At 45.4% G+C, this 19,702-nt stretch overlaps 1 protein-coding gene across 2 annotated transcripts in view; it reads left to right on the plus strand.

Annotated features, from left to right (window-relative positions):
- The first annotated feature begins 2,368 nt into the window (after positions 1-2,368).
- The window catches only part of LOC117360019, a 109,858-nt gene continuing 92,524 nt past the window's right edge, over positions 2,369-19,702 (plus strand). For both annotated transcript variants that reach the window (XM_033943562.1, XM_033943563.1), the window contains exons 1-5: positions 2,369-2,594; positions 11,292-11,358; positions 11,607-11,677; positions 11,820-11,874; positions 18,348-18,397. In XM_033943562.1, the coding sequence (XP_033799453.1) occupies positions 2,502-2,594; positions 11,292-11,358; positions 11,607-11,677; positions 11,820-11,874; positions 18,348-18,397 (336 nt within the window). In that variant the 5' untranslated portion in view covers positions 2,369-2,501. The remainder of the gene's footprint in view (positions 2,595-11,291; positions 11,359-11,606; positions 11,678-11,819; positions 11,875-18,347; positions 18,398-19,702) is intronic.

Below are 19,702 nucleotides of genomic sequence, written 5' to 3' on the forward strand. Positions count from 1 at the left end.
ATTCCAAAGGAGGTGGACCTACTGGACAGACAGAGGGAAGGCCCGGACAGTCATCGTCTCAGGTTAGAGTGGGGTTCCGGCAGGAGGAAATGGGCACCCTCCTGCCGATTTTGTTTTGGAAGTGGGGTATTCCAGCAGGAGGGATTGGGCACCCTCCTGCCAGTTTCATCTGGGGGTCGGGGTGGCAATCTACAGGAGGGGTTGTGTTCCAGGCAGAAGGGACTGGGCATTCCTCCTGCTGCGTTCGTTTGGGGGGTGGGGGACTGGCAGTCGTGGCTACTAAATTTATTACATCAAAGCTTAGCGGCCACGTCTGCAACAACCCGATTCTCTAACCGGTGCCCGATTCTATATAGGATGCCCATCGGCTTCTGAGACCAGGCGTCCTATACAGAATCCGGCCCTTTGTGAAAACTCTTGAAGAGAACACTAGGCCAAAAAGAAGTTTGTATTAGTAATGCTGATGAGCTATTCAGAAGCAGAGAAATTTCCTGTGGTCTGGATGAATGGAGATGTGCGTATAAGCATCTTTGAAGTCTACACACCCATCCAGCCAGCCTTACCAACTCTCTCCATTTCCCCAAATCCCTCAGTCCAACATTGCTTCCTCTCTCCTTTCTCCCCCCCCCCCTCAGCAAGTCAAGTGTTTCCCCTCTAACCTTCCTCCTTCTGCCGCCCTACCACTGCCTGACCCGGAATCTGGATTCCACACAGGGCCCAGCACTGGCGCTAACTTCAACGAAAAGCCTTCATGTCCATGTGCTCACAAAGGCCCTGTCGGCTTCACCCATTTTGACACATTTGTGTCAGAGGAGCTGTACTAACAAGGTCTCACAAGTGGATAGAATCGAAGGCTCTGCCTCAGTTAAGCTAGCGCCAGTGCCGGGCCTTGTATAGACTCTGGACTCCCTGACAGGCAGCGGGAGGGTGGAAAACGATGAAAGGCTTCCATTTCAGCCAGGGTGGCCCCACAGTCTGGGAAACACCAAGCTAACTCTAGCGATGAAGAGCCCTCCATCTTCTGCCACCTTCCCGCTGCCTGTCAGGGAGTCTGGAATCTATACAAGGCCCTGGCACTGGCACTGGCGCTAGCTTAACTGACTCAGAGCCTTTGAGTCTATCCGCTTGTGAGGACCTGTTGGTACTGCCCCTCTGATGCAAATGTGTCAACGTGGGTGGACCTTCCCAAGCGCGTGGATGTGAGGAGGAGACCGGCACTGCATACTTCCCACAAGCGGCTCATGTACCCCTAGGGGTACGTGTACTGCGTGTTGAGAATCACTGTGCTAGATCACTGGGAATTTTTTTTTAGCTGGGGGGGGGGGGGGGGGAAGGAGGTCTGCTGGACCACCAGGCCTTTTTTTTGTTGTTGGGAGAGATCTGTGTAAGCATATTGCAGGAACTCTCCAATCCCTATACTAACCAATGCTCAATACTAAGTGTGCATATAATTTGCATACTGTTAGTACGGAGCATTAGTCAGAAAAAAAAGAACGGTGTTTTTCTGGCACTGTCAACAACACCAGAATTTTATAGATCCCCCCCTTAGAAGAAAAGCATTCTATTTCAGTGGAAGACAACCTGAGGATATGTCTCTTTTACAATACAGGTCGCTAATAATCTCATTGTTGTCTGTGGAAAGACTGGCTGTTGAAGATTTCCAATCTGCTAAAGGGTGAATTCTCCAGCTGGCATGGAAACCCTTTTGGAAAGCAGCAGGATACTAAATCCCAGGGGATGTTCTTTTGTATTGGTCTCTAAAGTGGAGATTTGACAGTGGTTGGAAGGCCGGGAGAAAAGTAGGTGGAGGGACGCTGTTCACAATAAGAGAGCTCTTGAGTATGTGGAGTAAGCTTCGCTATCCTTTCCAATCTGCTTTAGATACTTGTTCTGTACATATTAAAAAAATGTTTGCTCTTTGTGATAACAACAAGCAGCTTAAAATATCAGTATTGCTAACAGCGTTTAAACGTACTAATTTTAAAATAGCAGCCGCTCTTCGTCTGTCTTTTACTGAACACAGACTAAAAATCTGCTCAGTGAGATCTCCATTCATCAATTGTCTCTGTTCACTTCTTTTCTCTCGTCTTCGCTTCGCTCCCCCCCCCCCAAAAAAAAAAAAAAAAAACACACCAAACAAAAAACAACCCAACAACAAAACCCCATTTGGAAAATCTCTGCACGCAGTAAGCGGCGACTATATAACCGTACAGTTATATAGCCAATATGTTTACAGCTTGCTCTGGTTTTTAAATCATTTGGATGTTGCTGAACCTCATCTTCAGTCAGAAACCTTCTTTCAGCCTACAGCTTAACCTTACCTATCAGTCCTACTCACTATTTTCCGAGATCCGACCGGCGCACAACGTCACATGCACGCAAAGGAGCGTGATGGCATCGGAGACAGCAAGAGGACCAATCACAAGCCGGCGGTTGATCGCGAGCTGTTTGAATTGTTGTGGGGGTAAGGGGCGCCGCTTCGTGCCCTGGTAACTGGGGAAATGGCTGCGCGCAGCTGTACCGACCCGTTCATGCAGCGTCTGGACAAGAACGAGTTGCTCTTCCGCAAGCGTATGGAGGCTATCTGCCGCAAGGTGAGTACGGGAGAGGCCGTGTAATTAATTTTCGCTTCTTTAACTTCCCCGCCGTATAATGAGTGGAGAATGGCTTCGCCCCGAGAGTTGATGAATGGTGGGTACTGTCAATGAGATTGCGGGTATTTGGATGACTCTTTGGTTTCTGCTTAAGTATAGCTGTCATAGTTTTAGCCTGACCCAGGCTATATATATTTGCTGCTGTTAAGCTAAACAGGCTGCGAGAGGCATGTCCTGTAAGCAGTCAGCTGATGCCTCTCCTCCCCCTCCCCAGTGTGCCGAGGCACACAGTTTGCGATGCTATGAAGAGATCCCACGTGCCTGTCCCATGCTTGCTTGAATTTAGACACAGTCTTTGTCTCTACTGGAAGACTATTCCATGTTCTTACCACCTTTTATTAAAAAAAAAGTATGTCCTTAGATTACTCCTGAGCCTATCACCTTCTATGCCTTCTCATTCCAGAGCTTCCTTTCAAATGAGAGACTGGCCTCATTAGCTTTTATGCCACTTAAGTATTTAAGTATCTCTATCATATCTCCCCTCTCTTTGCCTTTCCTCCAAAGTATACATATTGAAATCTTTGTCTGTCCCCATACGCCTTATGATGAAGACTACTGACCATTTTAGTAGCCTTCTCCTGGACCGACTCCATCCTGTTTATATTTTTTGTGAAAGTGCAGTCTCCAGAATTGTACATAATATTTTAAATTAGGTTTCAAAAGAGTCATATAGAGGCATCAATACCTCCCTTTTTCTACTGGCCTTACCTCTCCCTATGCACCCTAGTATCCTTCTAGCTTTTGCTGTCACTTTTTTTAACCTGTTTGGCCACTTTAAGATCATCACATACAATCACACTCAAGTCCCGCTCCTCTTTCGTGCACAAACGTTCTTTATCCCCTAAACCAGTGATGGCTAACCTTTTTGAGCCCGAGTGCCCAAACTGCCGCACAAAACCAAAGAATTTCCTCAAAGTGCCAGCACGTCAATTAAACCTTAATAACAAGATTTTAGTATCTAAAAACTCTTTATAAAGTTGCCTGAACTATGTAACATCATTTTTAAAGTTTGGAATCTTTGTATTGTCAGAGAATCAATTTGATTCACAATCCTTTGGTTTTCATTTCAATTTATTGGCAATTTATAATGTTTTAATGATTTCATTCATGGGCCGAATACACACATACTTTTCTCTGTCGCCGCACTCTTTGACCAAAAGATTTGTAAGCCTGCAACCATGTCAAGGTAGACTCTTAAAGCAGCTCCCCTCCTTCCCCCTTACCTTTGTGGCCAAGTCAAAATGATCTACCAACAATAAAATTTTAAAAACACAAAGCACGCTGTACGTAGAGAAAATGTTAATTATCATTTATATTCCGCGGGTTTTCAAAGAGGTCAAGGCAGATGACTTTATGCAATGTCACCTCAGTAACAACTATACAAAAATAGACAAATATTCCCCCTCCTTTTTTACTAAACCGCGATAGTGGTTTTTAGCGCAGGGACCTGCGCTGAATGCCCCACGCTGCTCTTGAAGCTCATAGGCTCCCTGCGCTAAAAAACGCTATTGCAGTTTAGTAAAAGGGGGCCATAGTGCAAAATATAGACAGCATATATAAATTCTCAAAACGGACACATTTTGATCACTAAATTGAAAATAAAATCATTTTCCTACCTTTGGTAATTTCATCAGTCTCTGGTTGCACTTTATTCTTCTGACTGTGCATCCAATATTTATTCCCTTTTTTCAGCCTCCTGTATGCTTTCTCTCCTCCAGACCTCATTCCCTCCCCAAACTTTTTCTTTGTTTCACCCTGCCCCCTTCTTTCTTTTTCTCTCTCTCCATACCCCCTTTCATTCTGTATGTCTGTCTTTCTCTCTCTCTCCGTGCCCCATTTTTCTTTGTTTCACCCAGCCCTCTTTCTTTTTTTTTTTGGCTCCCTGTCCCCCCCTTTCTTTCTTTCTCCTTGCCCTCCCCTATGCCACCACCATTGGGAAAATGCTGCCACCGCCACTGGGGAATAGGCTGCCACTGCCGCTATCGGGAACAGGCCGGTGCCGAGTTTGCCCTGCTTCTCTTCCCCACGGGGCTGACCAACTCTCGCCACTCGACATCAATTCTAACATCGGAGAGGACGTTCTGGGCCAGCCAGGCAGCGATTGGCTGGCCCAGAACGTCCTCTCCGACATCAGAATTGACGCGGGTGGCGAGAGTTGGTCGGCCCCACAGGGAAAAGCAGGGAGAACTTGGCACCGGCCTGTTCCCAATGGCGGTGGTGGCACTCAAGTGGCTAAAGAGACGCAGTTTGCCAGCCTAGGGAGAACACTGGAGGGTGGCCAGCTGTGCACCCCCTTGGGGCGTAAAACCGGGGCAGGCTGCCCCCACCCCCACCTTGGTATGCCACTGTCTGTACCTCACTCCCTCCCTATGACCAAAAATTCTCCTTTCTTCTATTCCCCGTGTACACAACTATCTCTTTCCCTCCCTTCCTCTCTCCCAAGTTCTTGCCTTCTGTGTCCAAAAACACATTCCCTCCCCCACCTCAGCATCTCTTTCCCTCCCTTCCTCTCTCCCAAGTCCATGCCTTCTGTGTCCAAAACCACATTCCCTCCCCCACCTCAGCATCTATTTCCCTCCCTTCCTCTCTCCCAAGTCCATGCCTTGTGTCCAAAAACCCATTCCCTCCCCCACCTCAGCATCTCTTTCCCTCCCTTCCTCTCTCCCAAGTTCATGCCTTGTGTCCAAAAACCCATTCCCTCCCCCACCTCAGCATCTATTTCCCTCCCTTCCTCTCTCCCAAGTCCATGCCTTCTGTGTCCAAAAACCCATTCCCTCCCCCACCTCAGCATCTCTTTCCCTCCCTTCCTCTCTCCCAAGTCCATGCCTTCTGTGTGCAAAAACCCATTCCCTCCCCCACCTCAGCATCTCTTTCCCTCCTTTCCTCTCTCCCAAGTTCATGCCATCTGTGTCCAAAAACCCATTCCCTCCCCCACCTCAGCATCTCTTTCCCTCCCTTCCTCTCTCCCAAGTCCATGCCTTCTGTGTGCAAAAACCCATTCCCTCCCCCACCTCAGCATCTCTTTCCCTCCTTTCCTCTCTCCCAAGTTCATGCTTTCTGTGTCCAAAAACCCATTCCATTCCCCACCTCAGCATCTCTTTCCCTCCCTTCCTCTCTCCCAAGTTCATGCCTTCTGTGTCCAAAAACCCATTCCCTCCCCCACCTCAGCATCTCTTTCCCTCCCTTCCTCTCTCCCAAGTCCATGCCTTCTGTGTGCAAAAACCCATTCCCTCCCCCACCTCAGCATCTTTTTCCCTCCTTTCCTCTCTCCCAAGTTCATGCTTTCTGTGTCCAAAAACCCATTCCATCCCCCACCTCAGCATCTCTTTCCCTCCCTTCCTCTCTCCTAAGTTCATGCCTTCTGTGTCCAAAAACCCATTCCCTCCCCCACCTCAGCATCTCTTTCCCTCCCTTCCTTTCTCCCAAGTTCATGCTTTGTGTCCAAAACGCACTCCCTCCCCCTTTTGTGTTCCCCGTTTGTCTCCCAGCCCATCTTAGCAACTTTCTCAGCAAAATGTAGCTCGAGCCGTGTAGGCTTGTCTTCTATTTCCTGCCTGTCCCGCCGCGCACACATAGCCGATCGGAAATCTTCCCCGACTTCAGCGCTGACGTCGGAGGGCGGGCTTTGCTTAAGCGCTGACGTCGGGGAAGATTTCCGATCGGCTGTGTGAGCGGCAGGGCAGTCGGAGTAGAAGACGAGCATCGCGGCTCGAGTTATATTTAACCCCGCGGGTCCCCCATCGTCCCCGTTCAGCTGTCTCTCCTGTGCACCCCCTGGTAGTACTGCCCTGATGGCGGCCCTGCGCGTGCCAGCTGCAAGGCCTTCGCGTGCCACAGTTGGCATGCGTGCCATAGGTTAGCCATCGCTGCCCTAAACTGTACCATTCCCCTGTGTTTTTTCAGGCCAAATGTATGACCTTGCAATCTATTCCTTTGTCTCCCATTCCTTCACCCACACTCCTCTGCCCCTTACACTGATATTTGCTTACCTCTATTTCCACATCCTCTCTCCCTCTATTTTCTCTTCCCCTTCCTGTTGCCATATTTCCTTCTCCTATCCTACCCCACCCTATATCTACTCTTATCCATTTACTCCTCCTTCCTTGTGCTCTGGCCTGAACTTCCCTTGCTCATCCCACCAAGCCTTCTTTTACCCCCACCTCCCTTTTTCCCATCCTGCCCCAGCCCTATCCCATTTCTCTTCCCCTCTTGCCACTTTAAATTCTGAGTCCCCTAACCCATCCTATCTGTACCCCTGTTTTCCTACATTCCTTTTCTCTAACCACTCCAAGAATCAACCCAACTTTTCACTCACCTCTTTGTTCCCCACTAACTCCCTTCTCTCATTCCACTCTTGCTCCCTAAACTTTTCTCTTTTCATGACAACTAACTGAACCAAAATAAGGCATTGAACCTAGAAAGTCCATTCTCTTCCTGCTTCCATAAAAATGATGACTCATACTCTTTCTTCCTTCAGTGACCTATGGAGATATTGTGGCTGTAAGGGTGAGATGGGGGATTGAGGTGGAGAAGACAAAGCTATAAGGGAATTGCTGCTTCCTGTTGCTTAGGATAGCCAATATTTTGAAAGACAACCCCCCCCCCCCCACCTGCTGTACCTGTCCTCTAAAATACCTGCAGTTAGAGCAGCAGTACAGGATTCAGGCAGGGGAAGGGGAGCATACAAGAGGTTGTCCTCTTCAGTATGTATTGAGCTAGTCTCCCAAAACACATATGCTTCCTCCATGTGGTATTAAAACCAAACAAATTCTACATCCACAGACCTCTCTGGCTCTCCCCCAACAATGAATACAGAGCATGACTAAGATATTTTCCTATAAAACTCTCCATACAAAAACATATCCGATTCTGTGTAATTTCACTAACAGCAACATAAATTCTCCAGTACCAAGCATAAGAAGAAATACAACTCTATAAAAAGTCACTCGGAATCTAGGGCAAAACCACCATGCCAGCACTATCTTAAGTTCCCTACCACAAAAAGGCAGTGACTTAAATATTTCAGTGGGCCACAGAACGTCAGTAATCTATTTGGAGAAAACTGAGCAAACCAAATTACTACAGATAGCTAATTAGAAGATTATGCTACTAGTGTACTTAGTCTCAGTCAAACACACACACACACACACACACACATATCAAATACAAAATAATTGATCACTAACTAGAAAATACAGTAGAAAAATATAAACAGAAATGAAGCAGAAATCTTAAGAAACCAGATCATAGAAACATAGAAATAGATGGCAGATAAGGGCCACGGCCCATCTAGTCTGCCCACCCCAATGACTCTCCCCTACCTTTCTCTGTGAATAGATCCCAAGTGTCTATCCCATTTGGCCTTAAAATCAGGCACGCTGCTGGCCTCAATAACCTGAAGTGGAAGACTATTCCAGCGATCAACCACCCTTTCAGTGAAAAAGAATTTTCTGGTGTCCCCTGATTTTCCACGGATGCCCCCTTGTTGCCGCGGGACCCTTGAAAAAGAAGATATCTTCTTCCACCTCGATGCGGTCCGTGAGATACTTGAATGTCTCGATCATGTCGCCCCTCTCTCTGCGTTCCTCGAGTGAGTACAGCTGCAACTTATCCAGCCGTTCCTCGTACGGGAGATCCTTGAGTCCCGAGACCATCCAGGTGGCCATTCTCTGGATCGACTCAAGTCTCAGCACATCCTTACGGTAATGTGGCCTCCAGAATTGCACACAGTATTCCAGGTGGGGCATCACCATGGATCTATACAATGGCATAATGACTTCAGGCTTACGGCTGACGAAACTCCTGCTTATGCAACCTATGATTTGCCTTGCCTTGGATGAAGCTTGCTCCACTTGATTGGCAGTCTTCATGTTCTCACTAACGATCACCCCTAAGTCTCGTTCTGCTTCAGTTCTTGTTAGGATCTCGCCATTAAGGGTGTAAGTCTTGCATGGATTTTGGCTGCCCAGGTGCATGACTTTGCATTTTTTGGCATTGAAGCTGAGTTGCCAGGACCTAGACCAGCGCTCCAGTAGGAGTAGGTCGTGCATCATGTTGTCGGACATTGAATTTATGTCTGTTGTGCTTTTGCCCACTACATTGCTTAATTTGGCGTCATCGGCGAATAATGTTATTTTACCTCGCAGCCCTTCTGCCAAGTCTCTTATAAAGATGTTGAATAGGATCGGGCCCAGGACCGAGCCCTGCGGCTCTCCACTGATTACCTCCGTCATTTCGGAGGGGGTGTCGTTCACCACTACCCTCTAAAGCCTACCTCCAAGCCAGTTCCCAACCCATTTCGTCAATGTGTCGCCCAATCCTATAGAACTCATCTTGCTCAGCAACCTGCGGTGTGGTACGCTATCGAATGCTTTACTGAAGTCCAGGCATACGATGTCCAGGGATTCCCCAACATCCAGCTTCCTCGTCACCCAGTCAAAGAAGCTGATCAGGTTGGATTGGCAGGATCTCCCCTTAGTAAATCCATGTTGACGGGGATCCCGTAGATTCTCCTCGTTCAGGATCGTATCCAATTGGCGTTTGATTAGAGTTTCCATTAGTTTGCATGTAGCACAACAGAGAAATAGAAAGAGATGCAAAGCTTGGTAGTACCACTGAGCCCCACAAATGTCTAATACCAGCTCTGGCAATTGAATATTCCAAAAACTGTTTGGAGTTCTTTTCCTTTCAGTTTTGTAAACCAGTGGTTCCCAACCCTGTCCTGGAGGACCACCAGGCCAATCGGGTTTTCAGGCTAGCCCTAATGAATATGCATAGCTCAGATTTGCATGCCTCTCACTTCCATTATAGGCTAATGAAGGTAGCCTAGGGATTTTCGGTTCAAGACACACCCAGTGAGTATGGATTTCAGAATATCCACGATGAGCTTAGTATGCAAAGCCATGTCATGCATATTCATCATACTGATAAAGTGTTCTCTGAGCATTGGGCTAAGAATCGCTGAACTACAGGGCCTGGGGAATTCAAGTAAGCTTTTGTACTGTGGTACAGCAAACGCCTTATCCTAGGACATATGAGCCCTAGTGCTTTAACAGACGCTGCAGTTAGCTCTCTCCTTGTATGAATTTCGTAGGTAGCTAGAAATAGAGAATTTCACAGGGATGAGTACCTGCAGTTAGCCATAGGGACAGGGACAAACTTTGTCCCTGTGTCATTCTCTAAAAACGTGAGACTAATATTGATATGTAAAAACTTGTGTCTTATACAACTGTTAACTGAATTTGATAATTTTAAAAAAATGCAGAAACTGCTTTTGGATTTAAATGAATCATCTGCAATTTTTTTATCCCACTAAGTTCTCATTAATTAGAGTTCATGTCCTTCTATCATGTGCCAAGCTGCTCTAGCATCTTACTGTAAAAGATTCATCCATCATTGCTGGCTTCAAGGAACATTTCCAACATTTAATAGACACTTATTTTCCTGTTCATCCACTATACAGTTTACCGTTAGGTTCTCTTACACCCATGTCTGAAAGACAATCCCGTTACCTTCCCATATGATGATAAAACAACTAAATTTTTGGGATGGTTGTACCAAAACCAGATTGAAATGGAAGGCACTATTTGTCATTTATAAACAGTTGTACAGAATATCATCCCTTTTTATACTTTAATAAAATGATTTAAATATAAAATCATAAGTGTTCAAGGCTTGTGCAAATTAGGACAGAGTCTGTGGGGATGGGAACAAACTTTGTCCCTATGTCATTCTCTAGAAACCCACACAGGAAGAAGTGCAGGATCTGTGAGCCTACTCTGGCTCAATGGCCCTGTGGTGAATTGTATTATTGCTTTCAATAATAGTGCCCATGTAGCTATCAATTTGCAATAATGCTGTGCCTCTAGGCATATGCTTAATGTGTCTATTGGGTAATGTAGCTCTGTTGAGGTGAAGGGAGTCCCTTTTACTGTCTATGAGGTTGGGTCGAGTCATTTTGCCTGGTGTGCTCAACTCTAAAGTAGAGGCTGATGTGTTAACCCATATTTTCCTTGCACTAGTGACCTCTTCATATGAAAGTTTGCTTCCTATACAAATGGGATGAGAACAAAATTTCACTTGAAAATTAAGTACATCTTGATATTTGTAGTTATCTTTAATGAACAAGCTGGCGTGTGAAGGTGTGTTTTATGTGGCATTTATTAAATTGATAATTTATGAATTGTTTTGCATGTTTTAGCAGTGCAGCAATTCGTATGCTTAAATATACTTTTGTATGTAGTGGGTGATGTGTGAAAGTTTTACATTTGCAAAAGGGAGCAATGTTGGGAAAATATATATAATCCTCAGATTCTAGTTTTTCATGCACATTTCTGGGTGTGTGTCTCATTTTCTGTTTGTGCCTTGTCCCCTTTGGAAAAAGATTTTGTACATTGCCTCAGAATTATACCAACATTGATCATCATCCCTTTTATTTTGGAAGCCAAGAAGCTCAGGTATCAGAAATATACTAGCAAGCCAGATAGCCTTGAGGTGGCTGCATGTGCGTTTTTGATATACAGCTGTAAGCTGTAATGGAACCCGAGCAGAAGATGCCCCCTAAGATAAAGGTAGATTTTATTTTCATTCCTGTCTGTTTATTTTGAAGGCTTTTAAAATGTGTTTCTCTTTATTCAGTATGACCACCCTTTTGAAGATGACATAACTATCAACTTGGCAGATTTGACATATGATTTGCATGGAGGTATGATATTAGAAATAGTTTTGGAAAGCTCTGCTATCTAGTCACTCTCTCCATTAACAAGTCTAAATAAGTCTGACTTTTGTATTTTGCAACAAACACGGTAGTACTGCTCCTATTCAATAAATATTTTTGTATAGTCTTCTCTTAACCAGCTACTGTCCTCAATAGTAAATGTTGTGCGCCTTTTTATATTACTCATGGATCAACATGAAAAGTGTGATTTCTCAGCAATTTTATTTCCATAATAGGTGGCAAATTTTGTCCTTCTGGTAATTCTTCATTGTTTGAGTCTTCTGTAAAGTCTGGACCGGTTGAAAAGGTAAGAATTAGTTGTTTTTATTGAACAGGAATTTGAGTTGTCTAATCTCGGACAAAATGCTGGTGTTATATTTTGGCCTTGTAGTGTTTATTTTAACATATGTGATGACTGTCCAAAGAAAAATACTTTGTTTTCCTTTTAGCCCATGCAAGTAAATGAAACCATGAAATTAGAAAATGAGAGTACCATGGTAATAGGTAAGTGATGATCTCCTTGCTCATAACCGCTCTAGTAATTGTCTTAAGATTGTGTGTTTTCTTTATACACAAAAAATAAAACGTTGCCCCTTGCATTCATGGTCTTGAAAGCCTTGATCTTACTTCAGATTTGGTATTTTTACCTCAATTACATGAGCTCTTACTGTTCTTATCTGTAAATGTTTGCACTAAATCCATCTACCAACAGAAACGTGGGGTTCATAATCGCAGACTGATTTTTGGGCCTATCTCTATTTTTTGCCTTGTTAAAACTGCCTTTTTCAAAATTACTGGAAATAATACTTTTTCTTTAAAGATCTGTTTCTTATGTATAAAATTTAAAAATGTTTTATAGCTTTGTCACAGTTGAATGTCTGGATTTTGAATTTAGCTCATGCCTTTCTCAGTAGTTCAAGGCAAGTTACTTTCAGGTACTGCAGATATTTCCTTGTCCCTGGAGAGCTACTAATCTGTTTGTATCTAAGGAACAGAGGGTCAAGTAACTATTCAAGATTACAAAAGTTAGTAGTGGGATTTGAACCAACTTTCCCTGGTTCTCAGCCTGCTGCTCTAATCATTAGACTACTCCTTCATTCCTGTTGATATTTAACATGACTGGTCTCTTATCTGTTTAGTTAATGAATACTGCTATTTGTTAAAATGACGTGCTGAAAATTCATGACTAGTAAATTCGTCCATGGAAAGGGTATATTGGCTCATTTTTCACAGAATGAAAAAGTAGAGAAAATGATGGACTTGCAATGAAGACCAAAGGAGAGCTGGGGATGTAGTTCCCAAGTTTATTGAGGCCTTAACAGTACCTCCAGGTTCTGGGAAGCATGGTGGCAACGATCGGTGTGGTCCCTTTGGCCAGAGCCTGTCTGTATCCCAGCGGGACCTGTTAGATGCACTCCTGCTCTGAATGATTATGACGCAGAACAGGCTTGCATATGGTGGTTGCGACACCTCTTGCTTTCCAGGGGCCTTTCCCTCTGGATATCGGATTGGGTGATTCTGTCTATGTATGTGAGTCTCAAAGGCTGGGGAGTGGTGTGTATGACTGTCCCTGTTCAGGGCCAGTGGGCGCCCTCAGTGCAAGTGGTCGACCTGGAGCTTCAGGTGATTCAGCTGACTCTTCTCCACTTCGAGGGTCGTCTCGATCATTGAGCCATCCATGTCTTCTTGGACAATGCTGAGGATTCCCTCCCTGAATGTGGAGGCTCAGCTTCTCTTCTGTAGGTTGGAGAGAGCAGCGCACGTAGCAGGAGTGGACTACATTCAAGCAGATTTTTCTCAGTCGCCAGATGCTTTACCCCAGAGAGTGGTCCCTGTCTCAAAGAGCATTCGATTGCATAGTAGATCAATGGGGGTGTCCATATTCGATCTCATAGCGACTGGCCAACAGGGAAGCGGATTAATTTTTCAGTTGCCATTGTGAGGCTGGCAGTTCAGGCCTGGACGTTCTGGTTCAGCCCTGGCCACGGTATGCTGACTTGGTTCAGCTCCAGCAGGCTCTGATGCTCTGGCTACCTTGTCATTCTCGCCTTTTCATGCAGGATCCAATTGTGCTGTAGGAACCGGACCGCTTTGGCTCTTGAACGCGTGGCCTTGACTCACAGGGGCTATTCTTCGGCAGTGATCGACGCGTTGCTTCACAGCAAACGAAAGTCCCACAGGGGTGGCCTGTGTGAAGATTTGGAATTGTTGCTATGCCTGGTGCACCCTGAGTCAGGTGGACATGTCTATTCCATCGATTCCCGTGTCCTGGAGTTTCCGCAAGATGGTCTGATGAAGGGCCTATAGCGGTAGCTTTGCTCCATGTACAGATTGCTTGTCTTTCGTGTATTGGCCCTCTCTCTTTGAGGAGCTCATTGACAGCTCATCCAGATGTGGCTCATTTCTTGTGGGGTGCTCTGTGACTTAGGCCTCCGTTGCGCCTACCGTGTCCCACTTGGAAATTTATTCTGGTTCTCCACTCTTTGGCTCATCTGCTGTATGAGCCTTTGGAGCAGATGTTCTTTATAGATCTTATGATCAAGGCAGTCTTTTAGGTGACTATTACCTCAGTCTGTGGAGTTTTGGGGCATCAGGCGCTCTCCTGCCGGCATTCCTTTATGCGTATTGTGGATTCCGGTGGATTCTGAAAGCAGTTTCCCCTTTTTCATGTGAATTGAGAAGTCAGACTTCCTGTTTTTGATTCCTCTGATTCAAGGGAGCAGGACTGGGTGTTGCGATCCTTGGACTGTGCAGGTTTTTGTTGTGGTATCTGGAAGTCACCAACCAGTTTCTCCTCTCTGATCACCTGTCTGTTCTAATAGATCCTGGCAGGGGAGGGCGAGAGGGAGAGAACACTGGATGCAGATCCTGGAAGGGAATGGCACTTGAATATTAAGCCCCCGTCTTATATTTGAGTCAACCATTTTTCCTCCTTTTTGGGTGGGGGGGAAATTTAAGTATATACAGTAAATACATTCTTACTAATTTACTACACTCGCATCTTTGTAAGAATATCTTTCATGAACCCCCCCCTTCATGATAGTAATGAAAGCCTGCAATCTTGATCACCATCTGCCTTATTTTAAATGACCACCTGGATTTAAAAAAAATCACACAATTTGTCTTAGTTGATGACCTTGTATACTCTTTAGCTACAACCATTTTCTACTGGTCTAGCAGCGTTACTTTTCCTCTTGCCTTTCTCTGGAACAGAAAGGTTTTGGGCTGCTGCAAGGGATCAGAGTGGTTGGTTTGTCTGTCTTTTTTTTTTTTTTTTCCCATTATATTTCTGTAGGGAATATCTTAGTTGCATTTCACCCTATTTATAGTTTCCTCAATTTATAGTTTTGGATATATGGCCTAGCCACCGACAGGGGTGCCTTCCTGCCCTTGTCTGCATGCGTGCTGCACCATCCCCTACCCCTGAAGCCGATATGCTCCATTCGCACACACCCCCCCTCGGCCAAGCAACAATTGCACAGGGGACAGGCCATGGCGCGTGCAGCGTACGTCCCACAAGTCTTGCCCCCGAAGTCAATTCTGACATTGTAGAGAAGGTTCCAGGCCAGCCAATCGCTGCCTGGCTGTCCTGGGACTTTCTCCGATATCAGAATTGATGTTGGCTTGTGGGCTGGCCACTGCAAATGTCATGGCATCTTACCTCCATTAATTCCTCTGTCATGGAATTCTGCAAGACTTGATTCTAACAGATCTACTCAAAAACTTAAATTCTTTCCCCACGTCAAAAGGCGTTATTTACATGCAAATTGGGGAATTATTTCAAAACTATTGAGCTTTGGAACAATTTTCCTTTTCAGCTGTGTGATCTGGGCTCTTTCAAAATCTTGTCTCTCTATATTATTCTTAATTCGTATTGTATTTTTCTTTCTAGTTTTTGTAAACCGTGTCGAGCTCTATCTTTAGAGAGAAGATGCGGTATATAAGCCTAATGTTTAGTTTAGTTTAGTTTAGTTAGGCTTAGTGGGTACTTGGCTTAAAGAAGTTGAAAAAATATTGGGTTAAGCTGCGAGAGAGACTTTTGCATGGTCCTCTGGTTTCTGTTTCTTGAATTGATACATAAAACCTTTTTCTGAGACTACGCTGCTTTATAGCTGGCCCTCTGGGATTACGCTTATACATAGGTCACATGGTGTCCTCAATCCCATTTGCCTCAGTGCTTCAGTGTTCTCTGGTATTTCAGTGGTCTCCAGCTTTTGACCTCTTATCCGAACAGATCAGGGTCCGTTCACCACCTCAACAATCTCTTTAGTGATTGATGTATCTGGTCACTCTCCATTACACACTTCTCTGTGTGACACTGAGATCTTTCTCCTGGTTGCCCTGTTCCTCTCATGTTTTGTTTTGTTTTTTTTGCTACTTATGACCACTTTCCCTGGAGCACATCTATTGCTTCCCAGGAATATTCTTTTCAGCACCTCAACTCTCTAGGCACTTTGCCTCTTTTCATTGAGTTAACTTACTAACAACTCTCTGCTTCAGTTGGAACTACTGGCTCGGAAGTTAATTTCTTCGATTTTTGAGTACCACGTGGCTAACCTCGGTTACCCATGGTTCCTCTTCTATACCAAAGTATGAGGGTACAGGAGTTCAAGGGCAAGGGGTTGTTAATTTGTTTTTCCTGTTCACCTCCTGGGTATATGTGTTTACATGTAGCAGTTATTTACTACACGGGGCCACATCTATCATGGTTTGTTCTTCATTCCTTATTTCGCTGGGGTAAAATTATATATTTTTTTGATTCCCCAGTTTCCAAAGTGCCATTCACAGGGGATGGTGGTTTGTAGATTCCACTACTTTACTTCTAGAAATATGCTTTCATGGGCTCAAGTCACACTTTAGTAATGCACCTTAGCAACGCTCTAACCTTACTAAGCTCCTATTTTTGAGTACATAAGGAGTCTTTTTTTTTTTAAAAACACAAAAAGCAAATGTGACCAATTTTTTGTTTTTACAAGGATCTTAAACAATTATGTTCACTCTTTCCTTTTTAAATCTCTGGGGGGATTTTATGTTTACTGGCATATTGCTTGTGTCATATGCTTCCCCTTTCTATTCTCTGCTTATTTCTCGTTTAAGGCTTGTTACAATCCTTTCTCAGCCTTTGTGAGATGATGAAAATTTTTTTATAATACAGTCAAACCTCAGTTTGCGAGTGTTTTGCAAGACGAGCAAAACATTCTCGCAAAACTTGTCTCACAAACCGAGTGTTGACTCGATTTGCGAGCACCCACCCTGAGAACCGGCATTGCTTCCCCCCTCCCTGCTTGAATCGGCACCAGCACCCCCCGCCCGACCAACTTTAACTCACCCCCGTCTGGCACTGGCATGAGAACCGGCATCGCTCCCCCCCCTGCGGCAAAGGCCCCCCCCTCCCCCGCGAGAACAGGCACCCCCCACCCGACCAACTTTAACACACACCCCTCCCCTCGTCTGGCACCGGCACGCAGCCCACAGGACGTGCCGGTGCCGCTTGAAGATCTTCTTCCTACCTCTGCCGGCTTTGAGCATGCATCTGCGAACGGGGTGGGTGGGGGGATCAGCGCCGCTGGCCTCTGGGGGGGGTGGGAAGGTATCAAAGTGAGTTTCCATTATTTCCTATGGGGAAACTCGCTTTGCTATACGAGTATTTTGGTTTACGAGCATGCTTCTGGAACGAATTATGCTCGTAAACCAAGGTTCCATTGTACTTAGAATGTTATTATCAGGCGGTTCTTTTCTCCACAGTAGGCCACTATGTCCTTCTAGTTTTATACTTCATAACATCGAGTTTTCTTCCTTTCTAGAAAGGCTCATCCTTTTTAGCCTCTACAGCTTTTCTTTAAATATGAATCATGCTTTCATTACTTACGAAAGTCCATTCCCTTTTTCATTTTTATCTACTCTGAGACATGACTGGTGTCAACGGCTCATTTGGTCTCCTCCTTATGGATGCATTTACAAGTAGTTTTATTTGATTCTTGAATCTTTTTGGTGTCTCCTTCGCCTATGTTTAGATCAACCTGCCTCTAGGAGGTCTTTTCTTATTTTATCAGGCTCCATACATATACGGTTTTTGGAAATTCCCCTTTCAGTTTTTCCCTTATGTTCCTTCCCTTATCTCTGCGCTCTCATAAAAGACATTGGGTCTAGGGAACTCAAATTTTTCTGAATTTTTTGAAACCCAACTTTCCCTCCATCCCTTTTCTAAAGCTAAGGATTCCCATATGCTGCCTGCTTGTCTAAGGATAGAGCAAAGTTACTCGAACAGAGGAGATGGAGAGGGGACATGATCGAAACATTCAAGGTACTGAAGGGAATAGTCTTGGTAGATAACGACATGTTGTTCACCCTCTCCAAGGTAGGGAGAACGAGAGGGCACTCTCTCTAAAATTGAAAGGGGACGGATTCCATACAAACATAAGAAAGTTCTTTTTCACCCAGAGAGTGGTAGAAAACTGGAACGCTCTTCCGGAGTCTGTCATAGGGGAGAATACCCTCCAGGGATTCAAGACAAAGTTAGACAAGTTCCTGCTGAACCAGAATGTCTCATTTAGGGCGCTGGTCTGGGACAGCAGGCAGATATTCTCACAACCTTCCCACCTTCCTTAGTTGGGCTTCTTCGCTTGACCTTGTGAGCTGGCATCGGGTAGGAAGGCACTTGCACATGCACGGTGCTGGCAGTCTAAAAGCTTGTTAAAGCTTAAAGTTATTCTACATTGTTCACTGTCCGTGCTGGGACTCTGTAGATGACGTCATCCACATGTGTGAATATCTGGCTTCTAGCCCAGGATAACACCTGTTACAGTAAGTAACTGCTTTACCTTGCTGGCCCACAGTAGAAACTCTATCGCAGCTTTGTAAAAGCCAGTGAATGTATTTACTATGTTGCTCTAGTTTTAATTGTAGATTTGATGCCATCTTTGCAAGTTATTGTAATGTTCATTTTGAAATGTAAAACAATTTTTTTTTTTCCCCAGAACATGAGACTAAAGATATTCCAGGTGATGACTTGACAGACAGTTCATTGGTATGTACATTTTATTTTAGGAATATATTTTAGTATACCTTACCCATATTCACATCAAATTGGCCAATACATTCCAATACGAGTTTTGGTAAGTCACCAGTTTATCTATTCCTCAGTTCTATTTTTTATTACTATTATTATCCCAGGACAAGCAGGCAGCATATTCTTGACTGATGGATGACGGCACCGACGGAGCCCCGGTACGGACAATTTTAGAGTGATTGCACTCTAAGAACTTGGAAAGTTCTAGCAGGCCGCACCGCGCACGCGCGAGTGCCTTCCCGCCCGACAGAGGCGCGCGGTCCCCAGTTTCTTAGTTTCCGCGGAGCTAAGAAGATGCGTTTCTTTCAACGGCTGTTGAAGACTTTTTTCATATCGCCTTCCCGCTCGCGTAAACCCTTAAGGAAATATTGTTTCCTTCATTTTCTTTTATTTTCTTTTCTTTAAAAAAAAAAAAAATCTTTGGTTTTTTTTTTCACTTCTTTCAATTTCGCCCTGGCGGGGCCTGTTGCCACCATCGAGGCCTCGGCCTTCGATTTGGCAGAAGCCGTTTTTACCTTCATGCCCCCTCAACCCGGGTTTAAGAAGTGCCAGCGGTGTGCACGACCAATTTCACTCACTGACCCACACAACTGGTGTCTACAGTGTCTTGGTCCTGACCATCGAGCGTCTACCTGCACCCGCTGTGCGACTTTAAAAAAGAGAACTCTGAAAAATCGGCAGATCCAGCAGCAATTATTGGTTGGTGCCAAGATGTCTGACTCTGCGGCACCGACATCGGCCCCGTCTCAGTCGGCACCCACCTCGTCGACATCGCATCGGCGTCGCATCCCTCAGGTAAGCCTGCTAAGAAGCCTTCCCCGTTGGAGCGTCCTCCGGTCTCAGTAGCAGCGAGCCCAGTCCTGCCGACCTCGAGGCGTCCACGGAAGCGCTCCGCCCCAATAGAGGTGAGCCCCTCGACCTCGGGTTCCTCATCCTCGGGGCGTAGAGCGGCACCGCAGGTACCGCAGAAGAAAAAGGCGGTACCGGTGCCTTCGCTGGACGAGCGGATCGCCGCTGTCCTGCAGGTGCAGCTTAAGGAACAGTTGCAACAACTCCTTCCTGCACTTTTGGCACCGAGCCTTCCGGTCCCGGTCCGGTCTGAGCCACCGGTACCGACAGTGGAGCAGCCCCTTCTTTCGGCATCCACTTTGTCGGTACCGGTACATTCTGCTTCCTCGGTCTCCATGCCAGTCCTCGCACCGGAACCGAGAGCTCAACACCAGGCTGTTCAGACTTTGGCACCGATGCAGCCCTTAACGTCTC

The sequence above is a fragment of the Geotrypetes seraphini genome, chromosome 4 (genome assembly GCF_902459505.1).
Source record: "Geotrypetes seraphini chromosome 4, aGeoSer1.1, whole genome shotgun sequence".
Classification (NCBI taxonomy): Eukaryota; Metazoa; Chordata; class Amphibia; order Gymnophiona; family Dermophiidae; genus Geotrypetes; species Geotrypetes seraphini.